Here is a 26,940-nt window from a genome sequence, read left to right on the forward strand (position 1 = left end):
AGGAAAGAAATCCAAGTGGAGATACTAAAAATTAAGAATTGTGATGGCCAACAGCTGTCCGGACTGCTTTGGGTTTGGGTGGGAGGGGGGGATGCAGAACTGGGCTGAGAGTCATTCTGGTGCAACTGCCTCTGTTGCTCATCACAAGTTCAAGGGGGGAAGAAAAAAAAAAAAGATGATGGCTGCTTTGAGAAAAGAGGAGTGAAAGGAGGACGTGTGCAATATAACAAGGCTTGCAATTCTAGAACTAACCACTGGACACGGATACCCAAGTTTACCTGCGACAACTAGTTATACTTCTATCACTGCTGCTGCTTTCCCCCCTTCCCTTATCCAACCCTTCTGTAGTTTGGGATGTGATGTTTGATGTCATGGTCAGTGTTGGTTCTCCCACCCTAGTCCCCACACAGCACACCAGGGGACTCAGCTACAGGATGTGCCATGAGGTCTGGAAGTCACACGGTAGACACAGACCAGCTCAGCATGCAAGCTGTGCCTGCTTCCAGAACCCTTTAGAAAGCTATTTAATGGTGCTTCGTTTCCTTCTTTATTAAGCTTCAATGACCCCTGTGGAAGGGGTTGAAATGGTTAAAAATGTGCAAGAAGGAGGGTTTGGGGGGAATACCTTCCTGAAATTTCTCCCCTGCAAAGACTTCATCCTCTGCAAGAGTTGTTCTCTCTGCAGAACTACAGCACTACCAGCGTGTTTCACAGCTGAGAAGGGGACCACTGACAGACTTCCACCTCTGCCTGCCCGAGGGTCTTGGGCTCAGGCAGGTCTTGGACTGGGGTCTTGGGTCCCAGTGTGCCCATGGTGCTGATGCTGGAAGGGTGACAGCACCCAGCTGGGCTTGGTGGCTCACACCAAGGTTTTAAACTCGCCTGGGTGACCCTCAGCCCCACGGCCTTCCCCTGGCCACTCAGGTGGGCGAAGAGAAATCCCATCTGGCTCGCTGGCTCACCCACCATCACGCCTCTTGGGTCTCCTGCTGGTCTGATGTTTGCCTTGGGTTTGTCACTGACAAGCTGAACGCACCTGCTATCCCCATGCAAAGAAATCTGAGCTGGGGAAGGAGGCAGAAGTAACAAAAACCAGAAGGGCTGCTGTGAAGAGGAGAGCTTGTCCAAATTTTCCAGCTCCCTGTGGGTCTGTATTACATCTCCCGATAAATTTTGCCTTTCCCAGATCATGCAGCCTTGAGGAAGATGAGTAACAAATGGAGTGCCAGCTTTTTTGGGGCTGGTGCAGAAAAGAGAAGGCAGTCTGTGAGGAGCAGTGCTTTCTGGAGACCTGACCTGGGGCAGCTGAATGGGCAGCTTGGGGAGAAATGCTGCTCCGGGAGGGCAAACATCATGGCGTGTAACGGGACTTAGCTCAGCATGGCCTTTCCGTGGCCTTTTCTTTTCCTGGTGCCTACTGTGCTGGTTTCCAGTGCCACGCCTGAGACAGCCACATTTCAATGAGGCTTCTTTTGTACCTTCACTCCCTGATGTAATCCCCCCGCCTCTGTCGCCACTGGTTACTATGGAAATGGCTGCCTCACAGACCCGGCACGATCAGCCAGGCGAGCTCCTTCCCGGAGCAAACCCATCGTTTGCTGAAGCGGCTTTTTACAGAGGAGAAAGCCTCAGCCCCACCACCAGTTTCTGCTGGCAACTGGGCCTGGGGAGCAATGGGAAGACCTGTTCACCACAGGCGCCAGGGGAAGTCAGCAATGTCCTGCTCCGTGCCGTGGCTTTCTGAATGCCTGTGTGGGCCACAATGCTCTGATCCATGTCACCTCCATTAGCCCCTGGCCCTTGCCTTCCAAGCAAGCTGTTGGAGGAGCGCTCAGCCAGGCTGCTGTGATCCTGGGACTGCCACTGGTGTCAAGGGGGCTGAAGGAGGGGATGTAGCTGTAATCTTTCGGAAGTGAATTTTTGGGAAGCAGTTTTTTTAACGACAGACTAACACATGGTTAGTCTGTCATTAACCCTCTGTCTGTAATCCCAGGTCCCAATCTCTTCCTCTAAGCCTCTGTCCCTCCTGCTTCAGGGTTTGTGTGGCTCTGTAACAGGCAGGTTCATCTGGTGAGGTGCGGTTCAGGGTCTGGAGCAGCCCCTCGCACAAGGCCTCAACAAGAAGTGACAAGGATGCCTTGTCCTCCTTGAGGTGAAAAACACCTTAAAATGAAGACCTTCCCGTGCCTGCCCCTCTGGCTCAGCCTGGTCCAGCTTCCCCTGTGGCACTCTGCCCATCTCTGCAGGTGTTTTTGAGACATGAGAACTAGAAAGAGAAGTGAGTTGTGAAGAGTCAGCTCTGAAGGGTGCCAGGGGCCAAAGCCAGGGTATGTTCAGGGTGGCACATGCAGCCTGTGCTTGCTGAGCAGCCAGGTGACAAAGCCTGTTCTGTCCTAGGTAAGAGTGGCCATACCTTGCGAGTACTTCAAGGAAGAATGGAAAAATAAAGGAAGAGCGCAGACACAAGTGCCTCAGATCATTACATACATGCTGAATATAAAAGCATGAAACTTCCCTGGGAATATCCCAGATAAGCCCTTCAGTGATCTCTTCCACCCAACTAAAATTCACTGTCTGAGTTGGAAACCCACTTGCACTCCTAAATTCCTTAAGTCTGCTAGCAGGGGATGGTGCTGTTGGACCACCAATTCTTACATACTCCCTGTGTCAGGGTGCATATCAAGTAGCCAGCTGTGCACGAGCCAGCAGCCAAATAACTGGGAAACCTCCCCTTGCCAAACATCTGCCCCCAAAGCTGTTTAATCTCTATACTAAGCTTACCCTGCAGCCTTCTGGCACATGCAAGCAACGTCAGACGCTGGTAAAGAGAGGGAGAGTTGTGTTGCTGTTCTCTGCAGAACTTTGAAAATACGTGTAAAACTTTTATAGCTTGCATTTTGATCCTTGCTTGCAGAGCTGTCCTATTAACGGTGCCTGCCACACACTTGGCAACATTCATGAGGGATGGTGGTGGCTGGGGAAGGCAGGTTTCTCCCCTGCACTGCAGAAGGGAATGGATGTCAAGAGGGGATGTGACCTGCCTGGGGTTGGAGCAAACACACGTGCCAAAAGCAGCGAGGGACCCCAGATCTCATTTCTGTGCGCTGATGGTCCAGCAGACTCTCTGCAGTAGTATTTGGCTGCAGTGCTAGCTCAGGGACATGGTGTTTCTGGTGTATGCATCTGAAAACAAGCTTTGCTTGGTATCAGCACTGCACTGAGATAGATTAGCTTGGACAACTGGGATCTGCCCTAGGCCAAGGCAGCACTTGGCAACCTTTCCAGTTATTGCTTGTTTTTCTTCTCTTGTTCCATCTGGTGCCCAGCTGGGTCTTTCTTCCTTCAAAAGCATCTTCATGTTTCTGTTGAGTCACACACAGGGTGCTGCACTTTTCAAGCTTCCTGCACGCCGTTGTACAGCTTGCAGGCCAGCCTGAGGACAGACTCTGTATGGAGAGGGAAGGTTTCTGCTCGGGATCTCAGATCAATGTGTCAGCCAGCACACAGCTGAGCAGAGCAGCTGTCTCCTTTTGGGAAAGGAGACGGAGAGCCAAACCAGAAGCAGTTGAGTCTGTCCTGTCCGTGGGTGAGCACAGCATCCTCAAGACCCTTATGAAGTCTGTGCAGCAGGCTTGGCTGCCTGCTCTTGCAATCGCCAGGTATCTGCAAGCAGGATGGCCAGAAGAGCAGAATAGACCTGACAGCCAAATATATGCATTGGGGGTAGATGTGCAGCAACATCAGATATTTTCCAGTGGCTCTTTCAAAGGTCAGCTTCAAGATATGCCTGATGGGACATCAAATGAGCCTCTGGGATGGTCACCTGGACATCATCCTTCCTTCAGCCAAAGGTTATTTATACAACTACGGGAAAAGCAGACTAGACCATGCTATCTAGGGCCCTTCCTCGACACTGTGGGGATACTTCCCCTCACACAGACATCTGGAAATGGGGGGGGTTTGCAGACTGATTGGAGAGACAAGAATTGAGTGCTGAGACCTTGCAGTCCAAAGCCAGCTCACATGAAAGGGCTAAACTAACATCTGATAAAAGGAAATGATTTGCCCAAACTCAGATAATTTGGTGACTAAAATTACTTAAAACCCTAGCTAAAAAAGCCAATCTGGCTTTAGGAGGCACCAAATGCAAATTCCTTTGTTAGAGGTGCCAACATCACTATAAGGAAGCTATCCTATTTGCGTGGTAATTTAGATGGACTTTAATGCAGCTTTTCATACCCCACGGCGCTCCTCCCCCTGGTATTCTGTACATTTTGGACTGAAAATGAAGCCTGAGAAGACCGTATGGTTTGGTGCAAAGACTGGAAGAAGGAACGATTTGCTTTCTTGCAAGCAACCTGCAGTTTGAAGAGTACCCAGCAGCTCTGCACATTTTAGGGCTTTCTAATGCTGCAACAAAGAGTCAGGGCCAGTGCTGTTTGCTTTTGCCTTCTCCACGCCACGGCAGCAGATATGCTGCTGGTATAACGAGAGCAGCGCCAGAACAACCATGTACCAACAACCACCTCCTTCCTGGGAAGCTCCCACAACCTCCAGTGAGGGCACAAGGAAAACCTTCTGGCCAAAACAAAGGTCTGAACACAAGACCAGACAGGGAGAGCCAAGCCAATCTGCTGTTAACACACACTGCTGGGCTGTCCATCATAATCTGTAATGAGCCAACAAACATGCCCCATGGTCATAACCTGATTAAGGGGCTGCAGTTCAGAAGGGTTAGTGGTCAGTTTTCTATGATAGCCACACGTGCATTGCCTTAATCCATTCAGCCTTCCTGATAATGACCCTACACAGGTAACTACTTTTCCCCACCCTTTCTACTTTATTCCCCTAATAAAATATATGAACACAAAGCATAGAGAGGAGAAGCCAAAAAATTGCCATTTTATGGTCTTGTACTGTTGTGCCAAACCAGCTATTTGTGCAACCAGCTCCTTCTGTGAGCAGGGAAAAAACACTTGGCTTGTGCTTCTGTCTGTATTTGGAGGAAGCACTGGCCTAGTTCACATTTAAATTCATTTCCCTCCCTCACATGTGCAAATGAGTAGTTCCCTCCCAGGGACCTTAAGGGGTTATGGTGGAAGCAGATGCACATCACACAATGCAAAGGGTGGAGGGCGGTTGCAGGGTTGTGGGGTTGGGGAATGCCTCGGAGCACACAGCAGGCAAAAAACAGCAACACGGGCAATGAAAGGACTTAGCAGTGGTTATAGGGAAAGTCTGTCCTTCAGAGGGGAAGCTACAGCCCTGGGAGACACAATCTCAGCAGGTCTCCTTCCATCTTTGTCCCAAGACAAAGGTGGTTTGATGGAGATCTGTGGGACGTGCAGTCTGCCAAGGTTAACCAACAGGAACAGACACCTTGCTGCTTGAGCAGGCTCACCAAAATGCCCCGAGCTCCTGCGGGAAAGGCTGAGCGCGTGCAGCCTGCCTGGAAGGCACAGACACTGACCCAGGAGGATAAGTGCAATGGGGATGTTGCATGGTACCAATGCTGAACTGCAAAGTCCTGCTTTAGAAGTGTGAACCTTTAAAGAGACTTGGCCATGTCCTGTAGGATTTAGCTTGACCATGGGGTTTCTGTTAGGTTTTGACTACATTCCCCATCTGAAAGAAAGATTCCTCAAGCTTTTCCTCCCTTTTACCTTTTCTTCCCACACAGTGCTGGTAGAGCTCTTCTCCCCACTGCAGACAACTTGCTAATCTCACACCCGAGCTAGCACTGGAGGGGAAGGCTGGCACACAGAAGAAGAAGCAAGGAATTGGGGAGCTGAAGCTTTGTGCTTCTTTAAAAACATTTTTGAAATATTCCCCCTCAGCACTGCCATGTGATGAGAAAGTGAGAGGAATTCAATAGAGGAACACTCTCTCCCTAGAGGATTTGGCAAGTTAACCAGCACTTCTGCACAAGGAGGCAGAGATGCTCAGTAAACAAGTCTGCTCCATCCTCTTTCTGTTCCCTGGCAGTCAGGGCAACAGTCCCTGCTTTGGGGAGGGGGCAAACACAGCTTTCAGGGTTGCCTGCAGCTAGCTGCTGAATAATGAAGCCCAGGAGCCCTGTATGCCTGCTCTTTTGCTCATGCTGCGGATGACATCATGCCTTGCACTGCACAGAGTAAAAACGCATGATGTTAAGTAAGTGTCCTCCTCATCACCCAGAGAACTTCTTAAAGAGTCAGCTCATGATGTGCTAATCTCATACGGGGGATCTGTACTTCAGGGTGGAGATCTGGCTCTTTCTCGTGGCTCAGGAGAATTCTGATGGGAAACAGAATTGCCTTCACTTTTTCTTCCCACCAGGCTCTAAAGAGAGCACTGATGTAAGGCAGGCAGCCTTTCTTTCTGGCTGAGCATGAAAAGACACTGATGTGGCTGTGTCAAAAGATCTCACCTCAGAGAAAGATGCCAGCCCACCCATCACCTGAGTCCCATGTCTTCTGAAGCTAGCAGTGTAAAACTGAACAGGGAAAGGACATATTCCAAATTCCAGAAATGATTTTGCATTTAAAACAATCTGTTGGTGAACTGGCAATTCAGTCCAGAAATCTAACATAATGCCAGGTTTCCTGTCTATTCCAGTATCAAATAAACATAATTGTTCCTGTGGTGGGACAGCTCTAACAGACAAAGTTTGGTGCACAAGGGGACAGAGATGCAATAAAAATAAAGCAGTAGTTCCCTCTCATGGCTTTTTTCAGCTGAATCTACTCATAATCTCTCTGTTGCTGAAAACTCCCCTAAAGTCTGACACCAGCACGTTAACAAATCTCTCCCATAGGCACCAAGAGATGCACTGCCAAGAGTACCAACAGCTGAGCTCTAAAAAATATGCTTTCTTCAACTGTCTTTTTCAGCACTGACCTTCAGACTGTACAGCTCGAGTCCTGTCTTAGCAGGACTCATTTTTTCTTAGCTGAGCAAAGTTTAAGATTTTTGGAAGCAGATGGCTCTCGCAGGAATTGAGTAGAAGCTGAAGTCAGTGTATTCAACTGAATTGAATTCATGATTATGGTATTCTCAGGCAAGGACTGAATCTAATGAGAGTATGGATGGATTGCAAATCAAATCTGATGTGTTTGGTGATAATTTAATGTGGTGCTAAGGGTAGATTGCAATGGGTGTGTGACACAACAGCTCCAGCTGGTACTGACTCACAGAGAAATGCCCCCTACTCGCCCTTTTTGAAAGTGAATGAATTGTGTCATGTTATTCCTGGCTTGACTTGCCATAAGAAAGGATGCCCTGCTCTGTTGCCATTCCTGTGCCCTGGTCACAGTGTAATTTTGGTTACGCAGGCAAATGAGGCTTAGTGAACTAATTAAGTACTGACTCCAGGCAAACCCCCCTGACACCTCAGACTCACCCCTGATCTTGCAAATGGGTTGTTTTTAGAGGGTAGGATTAACTGCAGCCCCATACGATCCTTCCCATTCTGGAACTGACACCTTACAAAACATCTCTGGTGCCCACACAAACCCAGAAGTATCTCTGGACCCTTCTGCATCCGCTCCCCGGACCAGTCAGTTCTACCAGGCACTGCCTGGCACTTTGAGTTTAACTCTTTTGTTTAACCATAGTTTAAAATAACTTATCAACCAATCATAAAATGAATTTTTTGGTTTCTCCTGGCTCCATGAACACAAAGAGGTGCACGTCCTACCATAGGAGGAAGCAATGGCTGTTAAGTTTTACAGTTATAGTGGAAAGCACTGATCACAGCCTGCCGGCCTCACTACTGGATGTGACAGGCGGTGGAGGAGGTGGCTTGGCAACACATGCAGGTAGGGTTGACCGATTTAGGGGGGATTAGGTCGAGGTCCTCGTCATCTGGGATCTCATCTAACCGGTACCCATCCTTTAGCAGCTGGATGTTCAAGTCTTGGTTGATCTGCTACAGACAAAGAGACAAACAGTCAAATACTTGAGGCTTCTTGCTTCTGACAGGTCTGAAGAGGAAGGAGGTCACTTATTCTGGAATATATCTCCCACATACAATATGGGAAAGATATGTAATATTTCCTATATTTAAAATGGGAAATAATGATAATAAAACAACTGGGAGCTGTGTAGTCCCTCTGCTCAGTCTGGAGCACTACAGCAGTTGACAGGTGGTGGTAAAGCCACATGGCTCTTTGTAATCTCAGATTCAAGTGCTATCCAGCCAGCTCTGGGTGAAAAACCCTTTGAATCAGGGCCCACAGTTTGCCCAGATCATTTGACTTGGTCCCTGCTCTGGGCTGTTTCTCCACACTTCAGAGAGATTTTGCCCCAGGAAGGGATGCAAGGGGGGACAGTTTCCAGCAGCTTGCGTGCCGAATGTCTGCTCAGCACCCTGCTTGTAAATCAGATCCTACAGAAGCAGCACCCAGAGGCTGGGCAGCTAATTCACCGGAGAGCTTGGGAATAAATTCAGAAACAATGCAAGGATTAACAAACGTGAACTTCCTGCCATTTCTCTCTGAGAGGGCAAGAGTTCATATCTGTAAGTCCTCTTTGGAATTTCTGCTTGCTCCAAGTAAACACCCTCCAGGTGACCCTGACCCCCACAAGAACTGGAAATGACAGCACACCCTCAGCTCCTTTATTTGTGTCCTTGGCAAGTGGATGGTTGCTGAGCTGCCACGACAGACAAGTTGATGCTTTTGCACCACATGGGCCAGCACTGCAGGACTCAGCAGAACTGGGAAAAGCTTTAGTGAAGCTGACGGGCAAATTTCTGCCTGTGGTGTGGCGGTGTGGGGACAGAGCCAACTAGATCACTGGGGAAGAAGGAAACATGACACAGCTTCTGCCATGGCCCCTTCCAGACTCAGAGAGTTTATACCACTGGTAAATTCCTTGTGTAGCTGTTTTTGGCTGCAAAAGGCCACTCTAAACCATTTCTGGATGCTCTACTATCAGCATTCATGGCAAGGATGGCAAGAGAGAGTGTAACTCACCTCAGCCGATGAGTATCCCGAGGAGGAATATCTGGACATGTCAAAGTCATCATCACTGCAGGGAAGGACAAGACAGCAAAGAAGAAAACAGTTAGAGACCTGATTTCCCTGCTTAGTCCTATCTTTCTTCTGCTGTGAAGTTGTCCTTTAGGCACAGACAATTTGCATCAAGGGAGCCTGGAGAGCAACTTTCATCTGTGAACCTCAGACATTTCCATGAAAGTGCTCTTTACTCTCGTCTCTTCCTGCTTGTTTACACACACAGACCAATTATGGTGTATGCCAAAGGGCACAGCAAGGAAGGCTGCAAGTGGTCTGCAAGAATGGTTTCAGCAGGAGTTAGCTCCAGTGCTGTGCTCTGTCATGAAAACTTGCTCGCACCATAACAAATATCATCTTATTATCACTTTGCATACCTGTCCGTATCCAGGGCTACCAGTGGCTTTTCATCTGGACTCTGATCTAATGACGAATAGCCCTTATTGGGAACGACGAGCCTGAAATAATTAAATGTTCTCTGTTAACCACAAAGTAAAGCTCAGTACCATACGCAGTCATATCAAAGTCATAAGTTAGGCTTTCCCCGTTTCATTTCTTTGCAAGTCCTCCCTTACTGGTGAAGACATTTAAATAGGTGCAATTCAGAGGAGGCAGGCTGTGTCTCTGGGTAGCTCAGAGCAGATTTACAGGGACAGACACTGGACATGCCTTGGGAACACACTCCTCCCTGGAAGGCAAAATGATTGGGACACTCTGGGCTTCATTCTGATGAAACTGTTCAATTCACAGTGCTTGCCTTGTCAGACTTCTGCGTTGATTTTTTTTTTCCTAGCAATTAGTACGTGGCACTTGCAATAAGTAAGCAGGAGAAGGTATTCTAGCTAGGGGAAGGTATTCTAGGATTGGAAATCAGGGATTTGGTCTTTCTGCCTGAGTCTCTACCCAGCCCCCATAACACAGCAGTTGTGAAGTCTCACCCCTGATTTTAGTAATATGAGAAATGGGTGCAGTGTAAGAGCCCCGTCTGATTAGCACTTTTAAAATCCCATTATTCTATAAAGACTTTCAGTTCATCAGAACTGTTACAATGGCTGATGATGACTTTGCACCTTTAATTGCCTGAGGGAATCTGTGGAATGGAATATAGACTTCAGAGCCTCTAGCATAAGGAAAATATATCATTCAATGGTATCCAGCTCACAACAGTTATTTCATCCACAAAATTGCACAAAGACTTGAGTTCATATTTAAAATAAGATCAACCAGACTCAGCAAATGGAGCAAGGTACTATGCTCAGCAGGTGGGAACTGTAAGATAATCACAGAAATCTCCTTATTCAGTGGGTTAAATCAGATTCTCTCCCAAATGACTGACTGGTCTTTAACAATACAGTGATGCAGCAGGGCTTCACTAAGAGTCTGGGAAAGTCTAAAAATGATAATCCATCTCATCCATGCTCTAACTGCCCTTCAACCAGCTGCAAAGCTCTCCTGCTTCTGCTCAGAAAATTTCAGAAAGCCATTATGATTTTAGTAATGTAAAGGCATTGAAGATGGGCAAGGCTCAGGGAGAGCAAAATACATGAAATGTTGTAACAAAGCAGATGTATAGGCTCACGACTAGTTGCATTTTCTTACTGCATTCATTGGAATGCAAGGCTAAAGAAATTAATTGATGATGCAGAATTTCCAGCCTGCTGCATCAGGGAACTGCAGAAAATGCAAAACCCCTTCCCATATCCTCCAGAGGTTCCTTCTGCTCCCTACAAAGCATGTAGGAAGGAAGTCAAGAAGCAAAGGTGTCTGGAACTAAAACAGAACCTGTGATCTGGCAGCAGCAGCTTGCCTGCACAGATACCAGAGGCACTCACTCCCATGCCTGCTCTCCATTTTTCACGTCACAGCTCCACACGCAGTCACTGACAATTGTTACTACATTGTGAATGAACAAAGCACCATCAGGGGATCAAGGAGAACAGCCCTTTGTGGTGCTATTTACTTGATTAAAACAAATCACTACATCTTTTTGTTGAGAAATGCTTTTTTTCTTAGTAATGAAACTTCCAACTTTTCTGCCACAGGCTAAAACTGTGATAATGTTTTTGTCCCTGATTTAAGCCTTTTTATTGCATCCTGATTGCGTTTTTTTTCTTACTTCCCAGTGTCCTTGGAACAAAGCTGGGTTTGAGTTATACCTGCTTTCATCTGCAGGTATGAGCATTTTGTCTGGGTGGTTTTGGTTGCTTAACGTGGAATATTTTACAACAACATCCGAGTTTAGTTTATTCTTAGAGTGGACTACAATATCTGGCTGCGTAGAAGTAGTGCAGATGGTGTTGTGGGCTCTGCCTGTGCTTGCAGTGGGGACTGCCAGCATCACACCAACCTTGTTCACATTTTACTTGCTCTTAGGGAGGCTGAGCATGTTACGGATCCAGATTTTTTCACCTCTAAGGCTGGTTGTGCCCCTGCCTCAAGAGAAGATTGAATGATGAAGGCAACCTGGTACCAGAGGTCGTATTTCAGAAACTCATACAAGTAATACTGAAGAACAATGGCCTTGGGGAAGGAGGAGAAAGTGGGGCAGGGATAAGGAGAAGCAATACACTTTGCCTGAATGAAGGAAAACGTATTTGATGAGGACAAGAGCAAAAAAAAGGGGAAATGGCTTCAGCTTCTTCTCCTACGGAGCCTGGAAGAAGCCAACAGTTCAGATGTAAAGAGCAACTAGAACCTGGATGTTTTACTGTGTATCCCAATGGAGTTTCTCATTGTACTGCAGCCTTGTGAACAAGGTTGTGGCATTTCTGCCTTCCTGGGGTTGCTCTGTCTATGCCAGGCCAGAGGTATCGTGAGGGCTGTGCCCAGAGTGCTGCTTGGTTCCCAGAAAGCCAAGGGAGCTGGGGGATGAGGAATCATGGGCCAGCAAGAGCCTGTGCCAGGCATCTCCCAGCTGTATGGGAGCAACGGAGCTTGGCTACATCTGCTACTAAAGCAGTTGCTGCAAACCTGTGTTTTTCAGATCCCAAAGGAAGCTTCTAAAAGCTGTGTGAAAAGTTACTGAGATATGCAAGCCTATTGCCAGCAGGCTTAGCTTGGCTGTGCAGGGGTCTCCACATCTTTGAACACTTCTCAGATGTCCATGAGTGGAATAAAACTGAGCTGGCTGCTCTAAAGCTTTTGTCCATGGTCCTCAGTGCTCTGCCCTTCCCAAACCAAAACACTCTTCCTTCCACTGGCAGCTCTGAAGCAGCAGCCCCTCCAGTCAAAAGTCACTAATTTTACAGGTAGGCATCTGCACTTATCTCGTCCTCTTCCCTTACTATCTTCCCCCACTAATTTCAGTGTTTCTACATCTCTAAAGCAGCAAATCTGCTGCCATTCCTCTTGGGAAGCTATTGTGCAGGCTAAGGCCAAAAGAATCCAAGTCTTCCCAGCTTGCATTTGGGAAACAAAGAGGAGCAGTGGGCACGGAAAACCCAGTTGAGAGCATTTGCAGAATTTCTCACTGCCAGTAAAGGCCTGGCACCTTTATGTGGTCTCAACAATCAGATTTGGAGCAGTGAGCAGGGTAGCATATTTCACGAACATTGCAGGTGCTTACAAATAAAACTTGACAAAGTCCTAGCATGATTTATGACTGCTGTTGTGGGTTCTGGGAACTAATTTGAAACAAGGAACCTCATCTGTTGGATGCATTGCACAGAGAGACTCTCACCTACAGCTCCTGTTCTACTTAATATATGGTAATCCATTGCAAGTTTCTTATTCATCAACAAAACCCCAGCTTTAATGCAGATTCTGCTGTCATTTTAAATAAGATCCTCCAATAAAAATTGCCACCTTTCTCACAGCATCAAAGAGTGCAATCCTGTTGACTCATTGGGTTCCTGCCCCAGCATGTAGGTAAACAATACACAATTGTACTGATGCCCGTATGGAAAAAAACAAAACAGAAATACTCTGAAAAAAAGTATTCAGGTAAGAAATTCTTTGTTTACAGAGTTTTGTAGCACTGTCTGATACTGTCATACAGACATGAGCCAAAGCAGCCCCAGCAAAGTATGACCACGCTGTTCAGTGCAGAGGAGGTGTACAGCAAAGCACGCAGAGATGAATTATACACAAGTCTTCATTAAGTTAATCAGTATGGGGAAGAGGGCATTTTCAAAAAGAAGCAGGGGAACTACTGGGATAAAAGCAGCTAAGTCAGAACTAAGCTCTAAGACGGTTTGCTGTTACATGAAGCAGCACTGTTCACTCTCTTGCTGGTAGGATTACAACGTTACATGAGGATGCCCAGAGCATTCAAGAAAAACATATCAAACCCCTGATTTTCATAGAATCACAGAATGGTTTGGGTCAGAAGGGACCTCAAAGCTCACCCAGGGACACGCCCCACCAGCCCAGGCTGCCCAAAGTCCCATCCAGCCTGGCCTTGAGCATCTCCAGGGATGGGGCAGCCACAGCTCCTCTGGGCAGCCTGGGCCAGGGCTTCACCATCTTTATGGTAAACATCTCATCTAAATTCTCCCCATTTAATTTAAAACTATTCCCCCTTGTCCTATCACTGCCTGCCCAGGTAAAAGCCACTCTCCGGGCCAAGCTCCCTCTGCCTCCTGCAGGCTGTATTGTCACTGGTCCTGGGCCCAGCTGTCCCCACGTCCCCCCAGGGGACAGGATGCAACACAGCACTGAGTTTGGGAAGGGCCATCACTGCTCTTGCTGTATATTTGGCAGTAGGGGAATGGCAATGAACATTGTCCTTGCCCATCTTAAGGCCATTAGGGATTGCAGCTTAGAGCACAGATGAGTTTTCCAGTCCTTTACCTTGTCCGTGCCATCACGTTGTTCTTCTTGGGCTGCTGATTAACTGGGCTGCCCATGTTGCCGTTCTTCAGGGAGCCCTTCCGAGCCAGCTCCCTCTGCTTCTCTGCATATGGGATACAAAGGGGAAAAGCAGAATTAGGGCACCAGCCTGGCAGGTCACCATACAGCTACAGAAACCCAGACCTGACAGCAGCAAAAGGCAAGGCGGAATTAACAGCACGGGATGTGACCACTCCATCTCCCAGGCAGACACAGCAGGGACCGGAGGAGCTGTGTCCTGTTGCCTCCCAGGTCCTTAGGGGTTAAATCTCATATGCCCTGCTGACCAGCAACCTGCTGACCAGGCCACACCACGATGGCCATGGAGCTTCTGGATGCAGGCCGGGACTGTCCCGCTGGGGCTGAGGAAAGGCAGAGCTCCTGCCTCTGTGCAGCTACGGGCAAGGGAATTTATCCTTTTACATTTCCTCCTATTCAGGCTGCCACCGAGGGGCCCAGCTGGGACAGGAAAGAGCCTCCGACAATGCAGCACCATCATTTAGCGTTAGTCTGGCCCAGCCTGACACCATGCCTGAGTTATTATCACTTCCCTGGCTGGCAACGCAATGGACTAGCACACCCCACAGCAGAAAATGTTGCTGCCTACCCTTCTTCTCCTCCTGACAGCCGGTGATGTCCCCAGTGTGTCTTTCTCTTTTATCTCATATGGAATCTTGCAAGCTTTATTTCTTTAAGAAAAATAAAAAACCTTCACATTGTGCAGCTGCATTTTTAAACAGGATATTGTTTGCTTAATTTTCAAAGCATGGTCTATTTGCTGCTGAAATGTACCTTAAACCTCTGACGCTACGTGGGGCTTTCTTTGCTTATTCATTGCAATAGGGGATTAAAATTAGTTTCTCATTTAGGAGAGGCTATTTCTCTTCTTAATAACTTCCCACCACAGGATCATAACCAGAGTTCAGGTCCAAAAGCTAAGCCTTCTGCAGGAATGCAGCATTTTTGCTGTATTAAATCACCCCAGCCTCCAGGATAGGAGGGATAGGAGCCCATCTATGATGGGCCGTCATATAAACTGTTAGTCAATTTTCGATTCAAAGTCCTTCCTTATTTCTTTTGGGAAACCAGTTGGGTTGAGTTAGCAATTGGCCACAAAAGCTGAGCTAACTGCCCCAGACTCACCCTGTGATGCCAGGCAAGTCTGGTAGGGAAAAGCAGAGTGTGAGATCAGCAAGGCAGGAAAGGCCTGGTTAAAAACATTCTCCAGAGTGTGAGAAAATGTTGGAAACTACTTTTGTGTCATGCCTGAATAATAGAGGTTTACCAGACTTCTGGCTGGGGAACCTGAATAGTGAATTCGTTTTGCTTCTCCTTCTCCTGGGGTGTGTGAAATGTGCTGATATATTCTTCTCTTGCAGGTTTTTTTTTTTACTCTCCCTTGGAGAGTAAAGCACCTGTTGCTTGTTGTGGGAAAGCTGCGTGCCTACCCGGCTGTGGAAGTGCGACGTGGGCCAACTCTCTCCTTACCACAGGGGTAAGAGCAAGGAGCTGTGTCCAAGGCCCCCTTTTTTGACAGACAAACAAACAGCAGAGATGCCTAAATACTGTGGTAATGCATTTGGCTGAGGAACCTGCAGAGAATGGTACATACTCATACAAACCATGCCCAGCGCTGCTCCTGCTGACAGCAGAGGTAAATAAAAGCTCATTGAAGTTGGCAGGGGAAGGACCAGACCTATAACTCTCTTTGGCATGGGCAACAAAGAGACTGATAGAGTATCGAAGTCAAAACCTTAAATCACAGTAATTTCTCATGACTGGAACTTGCAAATGCAGTGGTTATCTTTGTCTCCAGAAAAAAAAAAAAAAAAAAAAGGCTGGTATTTTGCAGGCCACGTGAATGGTGCTATTCAAACATGGAGGGATAAAGTGGAGTTTTATGAAGGCAAAGGTTTACAACCCTAAATACAAAACAGCTCCCACCCACCTACACAAGGAGCTCTAGTGGCTGGCCACAAATATGCAGTGCTAAAACAAGTTGTCAATACTTCAAGGTGCTGTATAATTCACAAAAAGCACATAACTCAGAAACAAGGTTACAGATTTCATTTTCTGTCAAGACAGTTGAGGCTTGCCTGAGCCTTTTAAATGTACTGGAGCTCTCTGATTCCTATTGATTACTCACTACAAGCACTAATGCTGTTTTCCTATTCAGATTACTCATTCAGTTGATGAATATGGGCTTTAGCTAAGTGTCTTCTTCCTTCAGGAGGTCTCCCCATGACTATTTCTCTGCTCTTACTGAGTGATAATTCAATGTGTGAGGCTGAATGATACAGACATGTCCTATTTAACCCCTTCTTTCACTAACTTAGTGGCTTGGAGTGAATATTCCCAGAGCAATACCACTGCAGGAATACAGTGTCATTCTGACATTCATGCCTGTGTCCCCAGACAAACTTCTTAATCATGAATCAACAGGTCAGCTCCCTCTTGGATGCTATAAATCCTGAGTCCCTGGTGGCCAAAAAGCAGAAGATAGGAGGGAGAACAGGAGGTCTGTCCAGCCCTGGAGTGACAGGACAAGCCCCTGGAAGGTGGGGGAGATGTGTATGAGTCACTTCAGGCTTGGAGGCAAGGAAACGAGCTAACCAAGTCTTACAAGTATTATGGATGATCTGCTGCTACTTCCACCCACTACCCTGAAGTAATTCTGGACAGCCTTGCACAACAACAACCGGGTCCATGAGAATGGTGGGCTTTCAGTGCCCATTTTCTACTTGGTGCTTCCTCCTGGCCTAGCTAGGTGAAGTTGGTGAACACCGTTTATAGGTAGTGAGCTCTTTCCAAGATTTTCATCTTGTTTAGTTTTAGCTCCCAGATGTTTATTTTAAGGCCAGAGCTCCACATGTTAAATATCTAAGCTCCTTTGAGAAATGTGATTGGCTTAGGCAGTTCTGATGATGTTACTTTCAAGGTCCAACATGTTTACAAAAAAACTGTAAATTCACAAATAAGTTCTCATAGAAGTTGCAATCAAATGCATGTAGCAGCACTGTAAAGAGAAGGTAAGAGAAGGAACAACAGCCTAGTCTTGAGAAGTAAACAGCTTTTTTCTTTACAGGCTGCCCCATACTGGCTGACATTAGACCCAAATGAGCATGAATCCCAACACCATCACCCTTCAGTGACCCGACTGTGTTAATCCTTGTGTGAAAGCTGGGAACCAAGCCTGTGGGCAATTCTCAAGGTTAGGACTGCATGAAAAACAAAGATGCTCTTTCCTTCTGAGTATCCCAGGCTCTCTGGTATGGTAGTCAAGCAATCCCCATTGGACTTAAATGACACCTGTGTTCCTGCTTGTCTCCCTAAAAGCCTCAAGGGCACAGCTTGAGACACGAGGGGCATGGTCCCACCACAGAGGATAGGCTTAGTTTGTCTTCGGCCCTTGGAAACTTCTGGCACTGGCTATGCAGAGGCTCTCCATGTCTGGGACTGCCTGTGCTGCCCGTGGTATTCCAGTACGTGCAAACTTCCTTCCAGGAAGGCAACACAGCCTGATGGAAAATCGATGCCGACCCTACAAAACCACCTAATTCTGGGCAACTCTCAGGCACCAGGAGAATGAGGAAGGGTTGTTAACAGGCACTGGTGCCAAATACAGAGAAAATGGGACACACAAGAACAAATGAAGGAACGGAAGACTCTGATTCCCAGACACCAGGTATTTCGTGCCTGCTGAGTTGGCTGTTTGATGATCAGTAAAAAGCTAATACGGCAGAGATACAAGGTGAATGACAGAGACTTGGAGATTGGGAAACCAGAATGAAACAAGGCTGTTCTCCAGCTATTTCAGAGAAATTGCTAACTGTTGGCAGTAAAAGGGCATTATAAAAGCAGAGCTCCAACAATGCTCTTAACGTGGCATTTACAAGTATTTGAAATGAGCTGTTCAGCTTTCATTTCACTTGGCTGTTATAATCTTTATCATTGTACCTAGTGAAATATTCACACCCATGTGGTTTGCCATCCCCTTCCCATGAAGTGGTTGGTTATGGGTGAGTGAGCATACTGTAAGTACAGATGTGATGCAGAGCCAACAGGCAAGCAATCCCAGCAGGGCTGGCAGAGATGGGGGTGAGACAGCTTCACCCAAATCTGAGTTCCTGCTGGCTTTTCACTCATTTTCCAGACAGGTGCTTCCTGTGCATGACAGAACAGAGTCTGGGAGGATATGAAGCAGCCAGTGTGTGCCTTTAACATTAAAAAGTATGCTCAATTAGGAGTCTGAAGACCATGTCTGATCATTACTAGGGCTGCTGCGTTGGGTAATCTACCTGGCTCCATGCTTGAATGCAGCAAACTTCTGTTTCAGTGGAGAGTTCATACAGCACAGAGAGCTGTGCCTTCAGCCTGCTGTGCTGGGGATTGTGTCTGCACCACTTCCACCTAAACTAACCCTGCACATTGTGTTGGAAGAGGAAAGTGTGGAGTGACACACACACGTGTGTGTGTGTGTGTATGTGGGGAGGGGTCCAGAATCCTCTCAATACCCCTATACATCTCTGAATAGCAGGAGGTGCAATGCAGAGTTGTTGCCTGTTGAACTGGCTGGATGTGTCTGGTTCCTTTGTGACAAGGGAAGATAATAATGGAGCATGGGAAGCAGAATGAACATACATGATTGTGTCTACGTAAAACATCAGAGCTGAATAAATCATTACAATCATTCTTCTGGATTCAGTATTTAACAAAACCATAACCAGTTTTAATTACATTTTCCTTTTTTTTTATATATATATTTTTTGTTTGTTTTATTTTGTTTTTAAATGGAATTCTGAGCAGCTTCTTTGGTACATGTTGCTATGTGTGGCATTGGTTTTGTCTACACTCTGTCCTAACCAGAAATGGTAAAAAATAGCATACGTTTTGGTCTCCTGCAGAACTGCTCCTTTTGCAGTATTGGGCAAGGCAGACAACCCAGGAATTTGGTGAGCATCAGCTCGTGCTATGCTGAAGATCCATTTGGAGAGTCTGAATCCCCAAATCCATGCTTCCAGCTGTCTCAAGATGCTGACTCTGGCTATGGTCAGACAGCTTGGGTTCAGAGTGGCTTAGGATGCTGTTGTGTCTCACTGCCACAGCGCAGTGGGTGTCCCCCTCATTTGAGGCAAGCTGATCAGCACAAATGCTGGTTGGTGGCAGATGAGGCTGATTTGCTTCCTTAGCACTGTGTGTTGGAAGCAGGCAGGTACTACCTGCTCCTGTCTTTGCTGAGAGCTGCCAGCTGAACCTCACCACCTCAGCTACTTGTGAACCTGCTTAGGTGGGAGGAGACGGTGCTTCCTGGGGACTGTGCAGTGTGGGTCCATGGGATCTGATGCAGTGGGAAGACAAAGAGAAAGTAATCCAGTGTGACAGAGTTGTATTTTTCCACCTTCAAGATCTATGAAATGAGATTTTGGGATGTATTTGCTCCTTTGTCCCCCGACTGTCAGCCGAGACCATTTCAGAGGCTGAGGACTGCAGCGACTCCCTGATGAATTCCACCTTCTCAAGCAAGACGAGAATTTAAATTACACAGTAAATAAAATTAATCTGTCTGTTCACATCCCGCTGAATGATCAACAGAGTCATGAACAAACGAAGGGAGAACGAATAAAATGCTGACTTCAACTTCCACTTGGAGCCAGAGCCCTGGGCCCAGCTCAGCATCATTCAGCCCCGGGACGTTGGTGTGCATCTACTTAACGCTGAAACCATCCCGAAATTTCACCTCTGACAGAGAACGTTTGGCAGCTGGGACTGTGCCACTCCTTGGAGAGATCTCAGGGTGCACTTCAATAGGGGCTTTGCCTACACGCTGTATAGAAAGAGAGGTAGATGAATGCTGTGTGCTGTGGCTACGCTGGTGCCGATGGGGGCTGTGCTCTCTGGGGAGATTTGGAGCGCGTGTGTGTGACCATGCGGGTGGCATTAGCACGGCTGTGGCTGTGTCTCCCTGAACCAGAAAAAAAGGCAAAAGAAAAGTGATTTTTACTAAATAGGGGGAGCAGAAATGAAAAGGGTCTGTCCGTGGCCAGCCCGCTGCTCTGAACACAAGGAATATGGTTTAAAGCTGGTACGTGCTGAGCGCTGGCTGGCACTGATTACTCAGAACGGGCTGTATGAATTGGGATTGTTTCACCCAGCTTCAGAAAAGGCTCTTCACATAAGTAGGGGTCAGACAGCTAAGTCATCCAGCTCCGAACTTGGGAAAGTTGTGCAAGACATTATTTTTACCAAGAGCACCTCGATTTTGCTGACCCAGCCAAACTTGAGATTAGCAAGCTATGTCTAATTGTGAGAACTCTCAACAAGAGCAGGCATACAAATCTGTCCTCCAAGGTCCCTCCTGGATCAGGTTTTAAGCACCAAAGTAGCTGCTTTTTCTTCTGTTTTGCTGCTCTGGCTGCTGCTTTGTCCCTTTGCCATGACAGAGAGCTGGCACAACCCCTGCCAGGCAGTGGTTTTACGCTCCCCTGATGGCCTGACCAGAGACAGAAGTGGTATGCAGTACAGTACAGAGACAATGTTTGTGTCTCTTTTCTGAGGATGCAGCTCTTAACTTCTAACACAGGAGCTCCTACAACCAGCAGTCAGTGCGCTGCCTGCACAGCAATGCAGGGCTAACTCCTGGGGAATGCTCTTCTAGAGCGCTGCCTCCACAAGTTGGGGAGGTTTCTGTGTGGCCAGGCTGATGTTACTTTTTGAATTTCCCTTCATAAAACATGACACTAAGTGCCATGCTTTTCCCTGGCACAGAGGAGGACAGGTAAATGACTGCTTCAGTTCTCCGAAGCTATAATCCACTCCCACCACAAGCATCTCACAAATTGGCTTTATGTTCCAACAGCATGCCCCCGTACCCTAGACACTCTGTCCCAGCCCCAAAGCTCATCTATCTGACCTTCACGTGATTATAGAAAAGAATGATTTCTTTGTTTATATCCACTATTGGGCTCTGACATGAAGGAGAGCTGGGTATCCAGTGCAGCTAGCTATCCAGCAAAGAAAACCTTACGCTTGTAAACATTAGGGAAATAATTCACTGTTTTGAACACAGCCCATTTTGCCTCTTTATGGCATGGTGTAATCATGAATCACCTTTGTGAAGCAGTAAGCTATATTTTACTGATGGGAGGAACTACTTAACTGCTTTACCTTTAAGCCACGTAAATCATCTGTGGCAGTGGGGAAGCAGAAGATGGGGACTCCTGGCTCCCCGTCCTCTCCCTGCTCTGTCTCTGCAGCCATCTTATTCAGACAGGTTGTGACTATGTAGCAGCAGGCAGCAACTGATCTCTCTTCAGCTTCCAACATCTATCTATCTGGGCTGATTTCAAATGCATCTGTTGTCGCAGCTCCCAGCTCACAAGGGCATTTTGTTGTGATTCAGCTTGTGTTTTTTCACTTATTAAAGATTGAGACTTTTATTCCTAATGGCTGCAAAACACCGAATATAAAGATTTCATCCATCACTGTTAAAACTGGAATGTATGAACAGTATCAGTTTTATTTAAATGTATTTTTTTCTTCTTTCATATTTACCTTCAGAAAGATATATATTTTGGTATTTTCAACTATTTTTCAAATAATATTTTTCCTATCAGCCAAAAGAACAAACATAGATATCTGGGGAAGTGCTTGCAACCTGACAAGCCCAGCTGAAAAGTTTCGGTTTATAAATTCAACTCTACAAAATATAATCCATAAACTTGAGTTACTCTCTCCCTTTACATATTTTAAAGGGACAGAGAAAATTAAGTTATTTCATCCAGAAAGACTTCTGCAGATGTCCCTTCAACATTATTTCTACTCAGTTGAATACAGACTTAAGACAAAGTCATTTGCTTGTTCCGAGTCTGCTGCTCGGTGTATTAGATAAAAAAATAAATAATAAAAAAATAGTCTGTTAAATGCAATTTAATTCTTATTGGTAATAGCTGTCTTCATTTAAAGCCTCACTTATGCTAAAGGCACAGCAGTAATCTACCAGAGAAACGGAGTCAATCTTCATGCCCACATCACATTTGTTATGGTCCTGAAGTTCTGTGAAGAAGCATTAAGGTCACTGATGCATGCAGTAAGTGTGGTGTGTATTTAGGAGAGTAGCACACAGACAGTACAAATTTGCTTAGCTGAATACTCATGGTCTTCAGTTACAGAGATCATCGTGCAGTGCATATTTGTATAAAAAACACTTGAGCAGAGCTTGACATAAGTGGGCTTGAACTGCATATACACTTAATCAAGTTTCCATGCTTGTTTGAATCTAAAATACACACTAAATGATTCGTCTATGGTAGGGAGCATGTGTTTTATAGCCTATATAAACTACAGATTGAATTTATTTTTAATATGTTGTAATTGGGAAAGCTTTCGCTGGCTGGCAGATACCACGGGTTGGAATGACTTGTTGGGTTCCCATCCAGAAAACAAAACAAATACGGACAGAAGTGCTAATGCCCCAGGCAGCACGCAGGCTTGGAAGGGACTCTCAGCTCGCTGACTCCAGCATCGTGCTTGGAAAAAACCTTTGGATTTTTCCTGTTCCCAGGACCGGACTGCAGCTGACAGTCCCAGTCATGTTTCTGGCCTTGATTTAGCAGCAAAATGTCAAACATTTGATCCACTCTGTTCTATCATTTGCTGCACTGGGTTTCTGCAACCCTATGCATTTCAAACAAAACTATACATTTTCTACCTAATAAAATTAAAAAGTGTAAGGCAAGGGGGCTGGTTAACACACTGAATGGATGGGTACTCCTCACTCCATCATGTTTGACAAATGCCTGCTCTGCAGTAGGGTACCTATTGTTTTCTTCTCTGGGAAAGGGAGAGTGTCACTAACTTAGCACGCCACCCTACAAATATTCTCTTTGCTAGATGAGGACTTTCCGGCATTGTTCCACTAGATGAATTGCCTGTTTACCGTGAATCTTTGTGGGAGAACAGGATACATACGACCCGGGGTGCCTCTTCCTGCTATTCAGTTTGTCAGCCCTAGTCCTGGCTGTTTGGAACAGCAGCAGCCCTGCTGGAGAGCCCCCCTGCACAGCAATCCCGCTCCTTGAGCCGGATTACTGACCTGATCTCTCCCTTAGCGAGGCTTCCATTGTCTGGAAATTTGACAAAGAGCCTTAGAGCTCAATTAGTTATTTAATAAGTTTATGATTAACCAATCTGCTGATTAAGCTTTTGTTAATTAGGTTGGCAGGAGTTCTATTTCAGGGGGATGCTGGCCTCTAATTTAATATGCTCCCTCTTGGAGCAGGGTGGGGATGTCTGCGCGAGCCCCGTGTGCGGCACACTGCCACACTTCTTCTGCAGCAGGAGTACCTGCAAGAGCTGGGTGGCAGCTGGGGCTGCTCCCGGATCACTGGGGCATGGTGGCCCATGGGGACAGCTCAGCACAGCAGCCTGGGTTTTGTAGTGGGTGCAGCTAAAAGGCTCTGCCTCCTCTCTTTTGATGTCTCGCCGGGCAGCATGGAAAGTGGCAGGCACGGTTTATCTAGGGCAGCCACCGACCTCACAAGCGCAGTTTCAAAAAAACTAGCCAGGCTTTTTGATATCCACGTTGCTTTCCTCTGGATTCAGGTGGCTGGCCCAGCCCCAGGGATGAGCAGGAGCTGCTTTCCTCTTCCTCCTTGCAGAGGGCTCAGAGAAAGCTCATGGCTTCTTCCCTGGCTTTATGCCCTCTGCCACGTGCTCTGAAGGATCCCTCACACCCCTGTAGGGTGCCCCAACCGAGGGGTCAGCATGCCTCCACCCTCCTCTTCCAGCCCTGGTCCTGCTTTGGCAGAGAAATCAGAGCTGGGCATGGGGATTAGTCCCAAACTATTACAAATAATTAACCCTTTTCCCATCCTCAAGGCATCTCCTGTCTCTTTTATCAGGAATGGCTGCAATGTGGCAGCATTGGTGAATATAGGATGATGGAGGGGATGGCAGGCTGCTGTTGTCAACTACTTTATGCTGCTTAGTGTCCTTCTCCTTCCAGGATAGGGAGAAGGACTGAGGGTGTGGAAGCTGCCACAAAAGACAGAGGGAAACAGGACTGGCCAGAGAAAACACATCCCTGCTGACACCACTGAGAAAACGGCTTGAAAGACAAGCTGAAAGGGGCTTTCTGGGCCCAAGACTGCTGGCTGCAGCTGCTTTGAGTGCTGCAGAGCTGTGAGATTAGAGATGTCTTCCCAAAACACAGAGCCTGGGAATCAGGTGTGTGTACCACTGAGCTGAGGCCTCTGTCTGAGGAGCAGCAGTTCTGGCTGCAGGCAGAGTTCAAAGGGGCTCACGCTGGAGATAACAGCAATGTACGTGTAGAGATGAGGACAGTCCCTAATATAAATCTCTGATCTCAAGCGCATCCAGGGCTGCAGTATGGCAGTGCCATCCCCATGTCTCTCTGCTGGCCGCCCCGGTGCAGCTGCCATTCACAGCCACAGAGGCCGGGTGCTAGAGCCCGGCTGGCCTCAGTGAGGTCTCACACAGCTTGCTAGGGGCTGTAAAGAGAGGCTGGGCAAAGGGGAGGCAGGTACAAACTAGGCTCTGAGTGTCAGACCCTGCATTTCAGAGCTCTGTGTGTTCCTAATCCTATTGAAAAGAGTCAGACTTGCCACACCGAAAGGCCTGATGTGATCCCATTGACTGGTTTGAGCATCCGCCTCCCCCTAGCAGCCAGGAAGGGTGGTTTTTGCCTCTGCCCCCCAGCTGCCTGCTCTCTCCACTGCGACACTAAATGAGATTTTTACCCTGGCTGCAGCTGCAGAGCCCCTGCCACCAACCCGCTCTCCTCAGTGACCCAGTGAGGCAGAAACGGTGGCAGGCTGACATTTCTACCTCCCTCCCTGACGGGCAGCTGTATTCACCCAGGGGAGGGAAAATACGGGCTCGGATTTGCTTATCAAAAGACCATTAGCGAAGGATTTTCTACAGCATTTCTAAGACAAAGGGGAGGCAAGCAAAAGCAATATGGGAATTATTGTAATTCCTGTGCTCATTGCATGCGTGGGTCAGGTTTGTGCTGGGCCATGGTATATGTATATTCAGATTCACTTGGCAAATATGTGAGCTAAAATCTCCTACTGCATACAGGAACGAGGTTTATTGCTGTATAGTTACATGTTTGGCTGCCTGACCAGAGTTGGAGCTGGGATAAAAGGAACAGAAGAGTTGTAAGAGTAAAAGAAAGGAGAGAAACAGCCTGAGGGTCTCAGCAAGCAAGATTTTACTGCAGCAGTACTAAGGGACTAGAGAGTGTATATATAAGACATAGTTCCATGCCTGAGGAAATTAAGACAGAAAACAGAATGTGCGTAAGCAGTACAGGCAGTTAAAATGGTAGGTGTTTCAGTGATGTACAGCTCCTCCTGGTTCCGACTTCAGTTTGAATTATCTTTCAATAATTAAGATTTACAACAGGCTTTAGCTTCTACACACAGATTCTTAAACACAGCAAAAGTGGGTTGAAGCTAACGATGAAAAAGTGGATCGAGGAGGGTCAGCTTTTTTTTTTTTTTTTCCTGACAAAAACACTCAACTTCACCAGTCGGTGTTAATTCCAGTCCCTTTCAAAGGACTTTATAAAAATGACCTTCAGCCGGGCAGTGCTGCCAGGTGGACAGGAAGGGATGAAGGGGAGGGAAGGGAATTCAGCAGCAGGATGTGCAAGGAACAAAGCTACAGATTGCAATTTAGAGCAGAAGATGTGAGGAGCTGTCGTAAGGCATGGTGGTATTTCAGAAAGCCTTTGCAAAAGCACAAGGCTGTTTTGTTTTTCTTTTTGGTCTGCATTTTTTAAGGAAATTAATCTGCCTGTTCATAATCTGTTTTGAATCAAGAACACAGATTTCCACTGCCAACCAACTGTGTGCAGGGTAAGCAGCAATTGTCGTCTTTTTTGTTTCATTATTTCCCTCTACGGAAGATTCAGCAGCTCCAAGTCACACTGCATCTCAAATTAGCCTGGGGACAGAAAGTAGGGGTGATGGGAGATCACTGGCTGTCCTGGAGACAACTTCAGTGTGAAACGACACCAGAAACTCTCTGGGGTAGGGAAAGGAACCAGTTCCTGCAAGGCAAAAAGTTCAGGCGAGTGCAGGGAGGATGGAGCAGCCATGGTGTACACACACACCCACACCCACAACCTGTTCAGTAACTCTCAAGCTTAGAATCTCCTTACACACAAGATGCTGGAAAGAGCCTGGCTTCTGCCAAGACCCAAACAGAAATAGCTGTAATGCTCAGATTTCCTGACAGTCTCTCCGCCCCACTGATTCTGGCATGCGCAGTGCTCAAGGAGGATGGGGGAAAGCTGTGAGTAGAGGGAAAGGGTGTCAGAAAACACTCTCTGCTTTCAGCGAGCCTTTGTGGCTGCTAACAGCTGTACTTGTGAGGTGATCGGAAGGGCAACACCATGCTTCGGGGAACAAAAACCTTCAACTTCTCTCCGGTCAGCACCAGCAGAGATGTGGAGGAAGCCCTTGGACTGACAGCCTTGTCCTTTCCAGGGATAGCACTTAAGCAAAAAATTGGGGGCACTGGGATTGGCCAATCTATTTTCAAGAGAGCCTCCCCCTGAGCAGTGTGTTCATTTTCCGATCACCAACACTTAACCCAGCAAAGCCAGCTGCGTGGGGAGACACGCCCTGACATGGAGCACGTCAGGACAAAAACAGGAGCCTTAAGGCCCCAGGCGCCTTAAGTCACACTGGCTCAGGCCAATGACAGGAACAAGGTTTCCTCCTACCAGCTCTACAGGGACCAGTAACATTTAAGGGAGAGCAAGCAGCATCTCCTCTCCTGAGCACGCTGACGAAGCTGTCTGAACAGCTCTGACACCATCACCTCAGCAGCAGCCTTGGGTGGGAAAGGCACAGACAGCCTTCACTCTCCCACATCCCTCTGGAGAGGATGGGATCAAAAACTGAGGGCAGAAAGGCTTTTCTTCTGTAAATTAAATTAATTTGATGCTTAAAGACGGTGAACTGGAATAAATGGGAACCTGGCAAAGTACCTCTGTTGTTTCTGTGCTGGTGCGGGTGCTTTGTGGCAGCGTGGGTGCTGCTGCTCTGGGCTGCTTCTCTGTGGTGGGGCACCAGCACCAGGT

General features: G+C 47.1%; 1 protein-coding gene across 3 annotated transcripts in view; it reads right to left on the reverse strand.

Moving 5' to 3' along the window:
• Nucleotides 1-5,605: 5,605 nt before the first annotated feature.
• Nucleotides 5,606-26,940, reverse strand: part of FAM219A (family with sequence similarity 219 member A) — a 93,206-nt gene continuing 71,871 nt past the window's right edge. For 2 of the 3 annotated variants that reach the window (XM_032205947.1, XM_032205944.1), the window contains exons 3-6: nt 13,788-13,890; nt 9,374-9,454; nt 8,958-9,012; nt 5,606-7,909 (exon numbers count right to left, since the gene is read on the reverse strand). In XM_032205947.1, coding sequence (XP_032061838.1) covers nt 7,751-7,909; nt 8,958-9,012; nt 9,374-9,454; nt 13,788-13,890 — 398 coding nt within the window. In that variant the 3' untranslated portion in view covers nt 5,606-7,750. The remainder of the gene's footprint in view (nt 7,910-8,957; nt 9,013-9,373; nt 9,455-13,787; nt 13,891-26,940) is intronic. The other variant, XM_032205946.1, reaches the window with a different exon arrangement.

Source organism: Aythya fuligula, chromosome Z (assembly GCF_009819795.1).
Source record: "Aythya fuligula isolate bAytFul2 chromosome Z, bAytFul2.pri, whole genome shotgun sequence".
NCBI lineage: Eukaryota > Metazoa > Chordata > Aves > Anseriformes > Anatidae > Aythya > Aythya fuligula.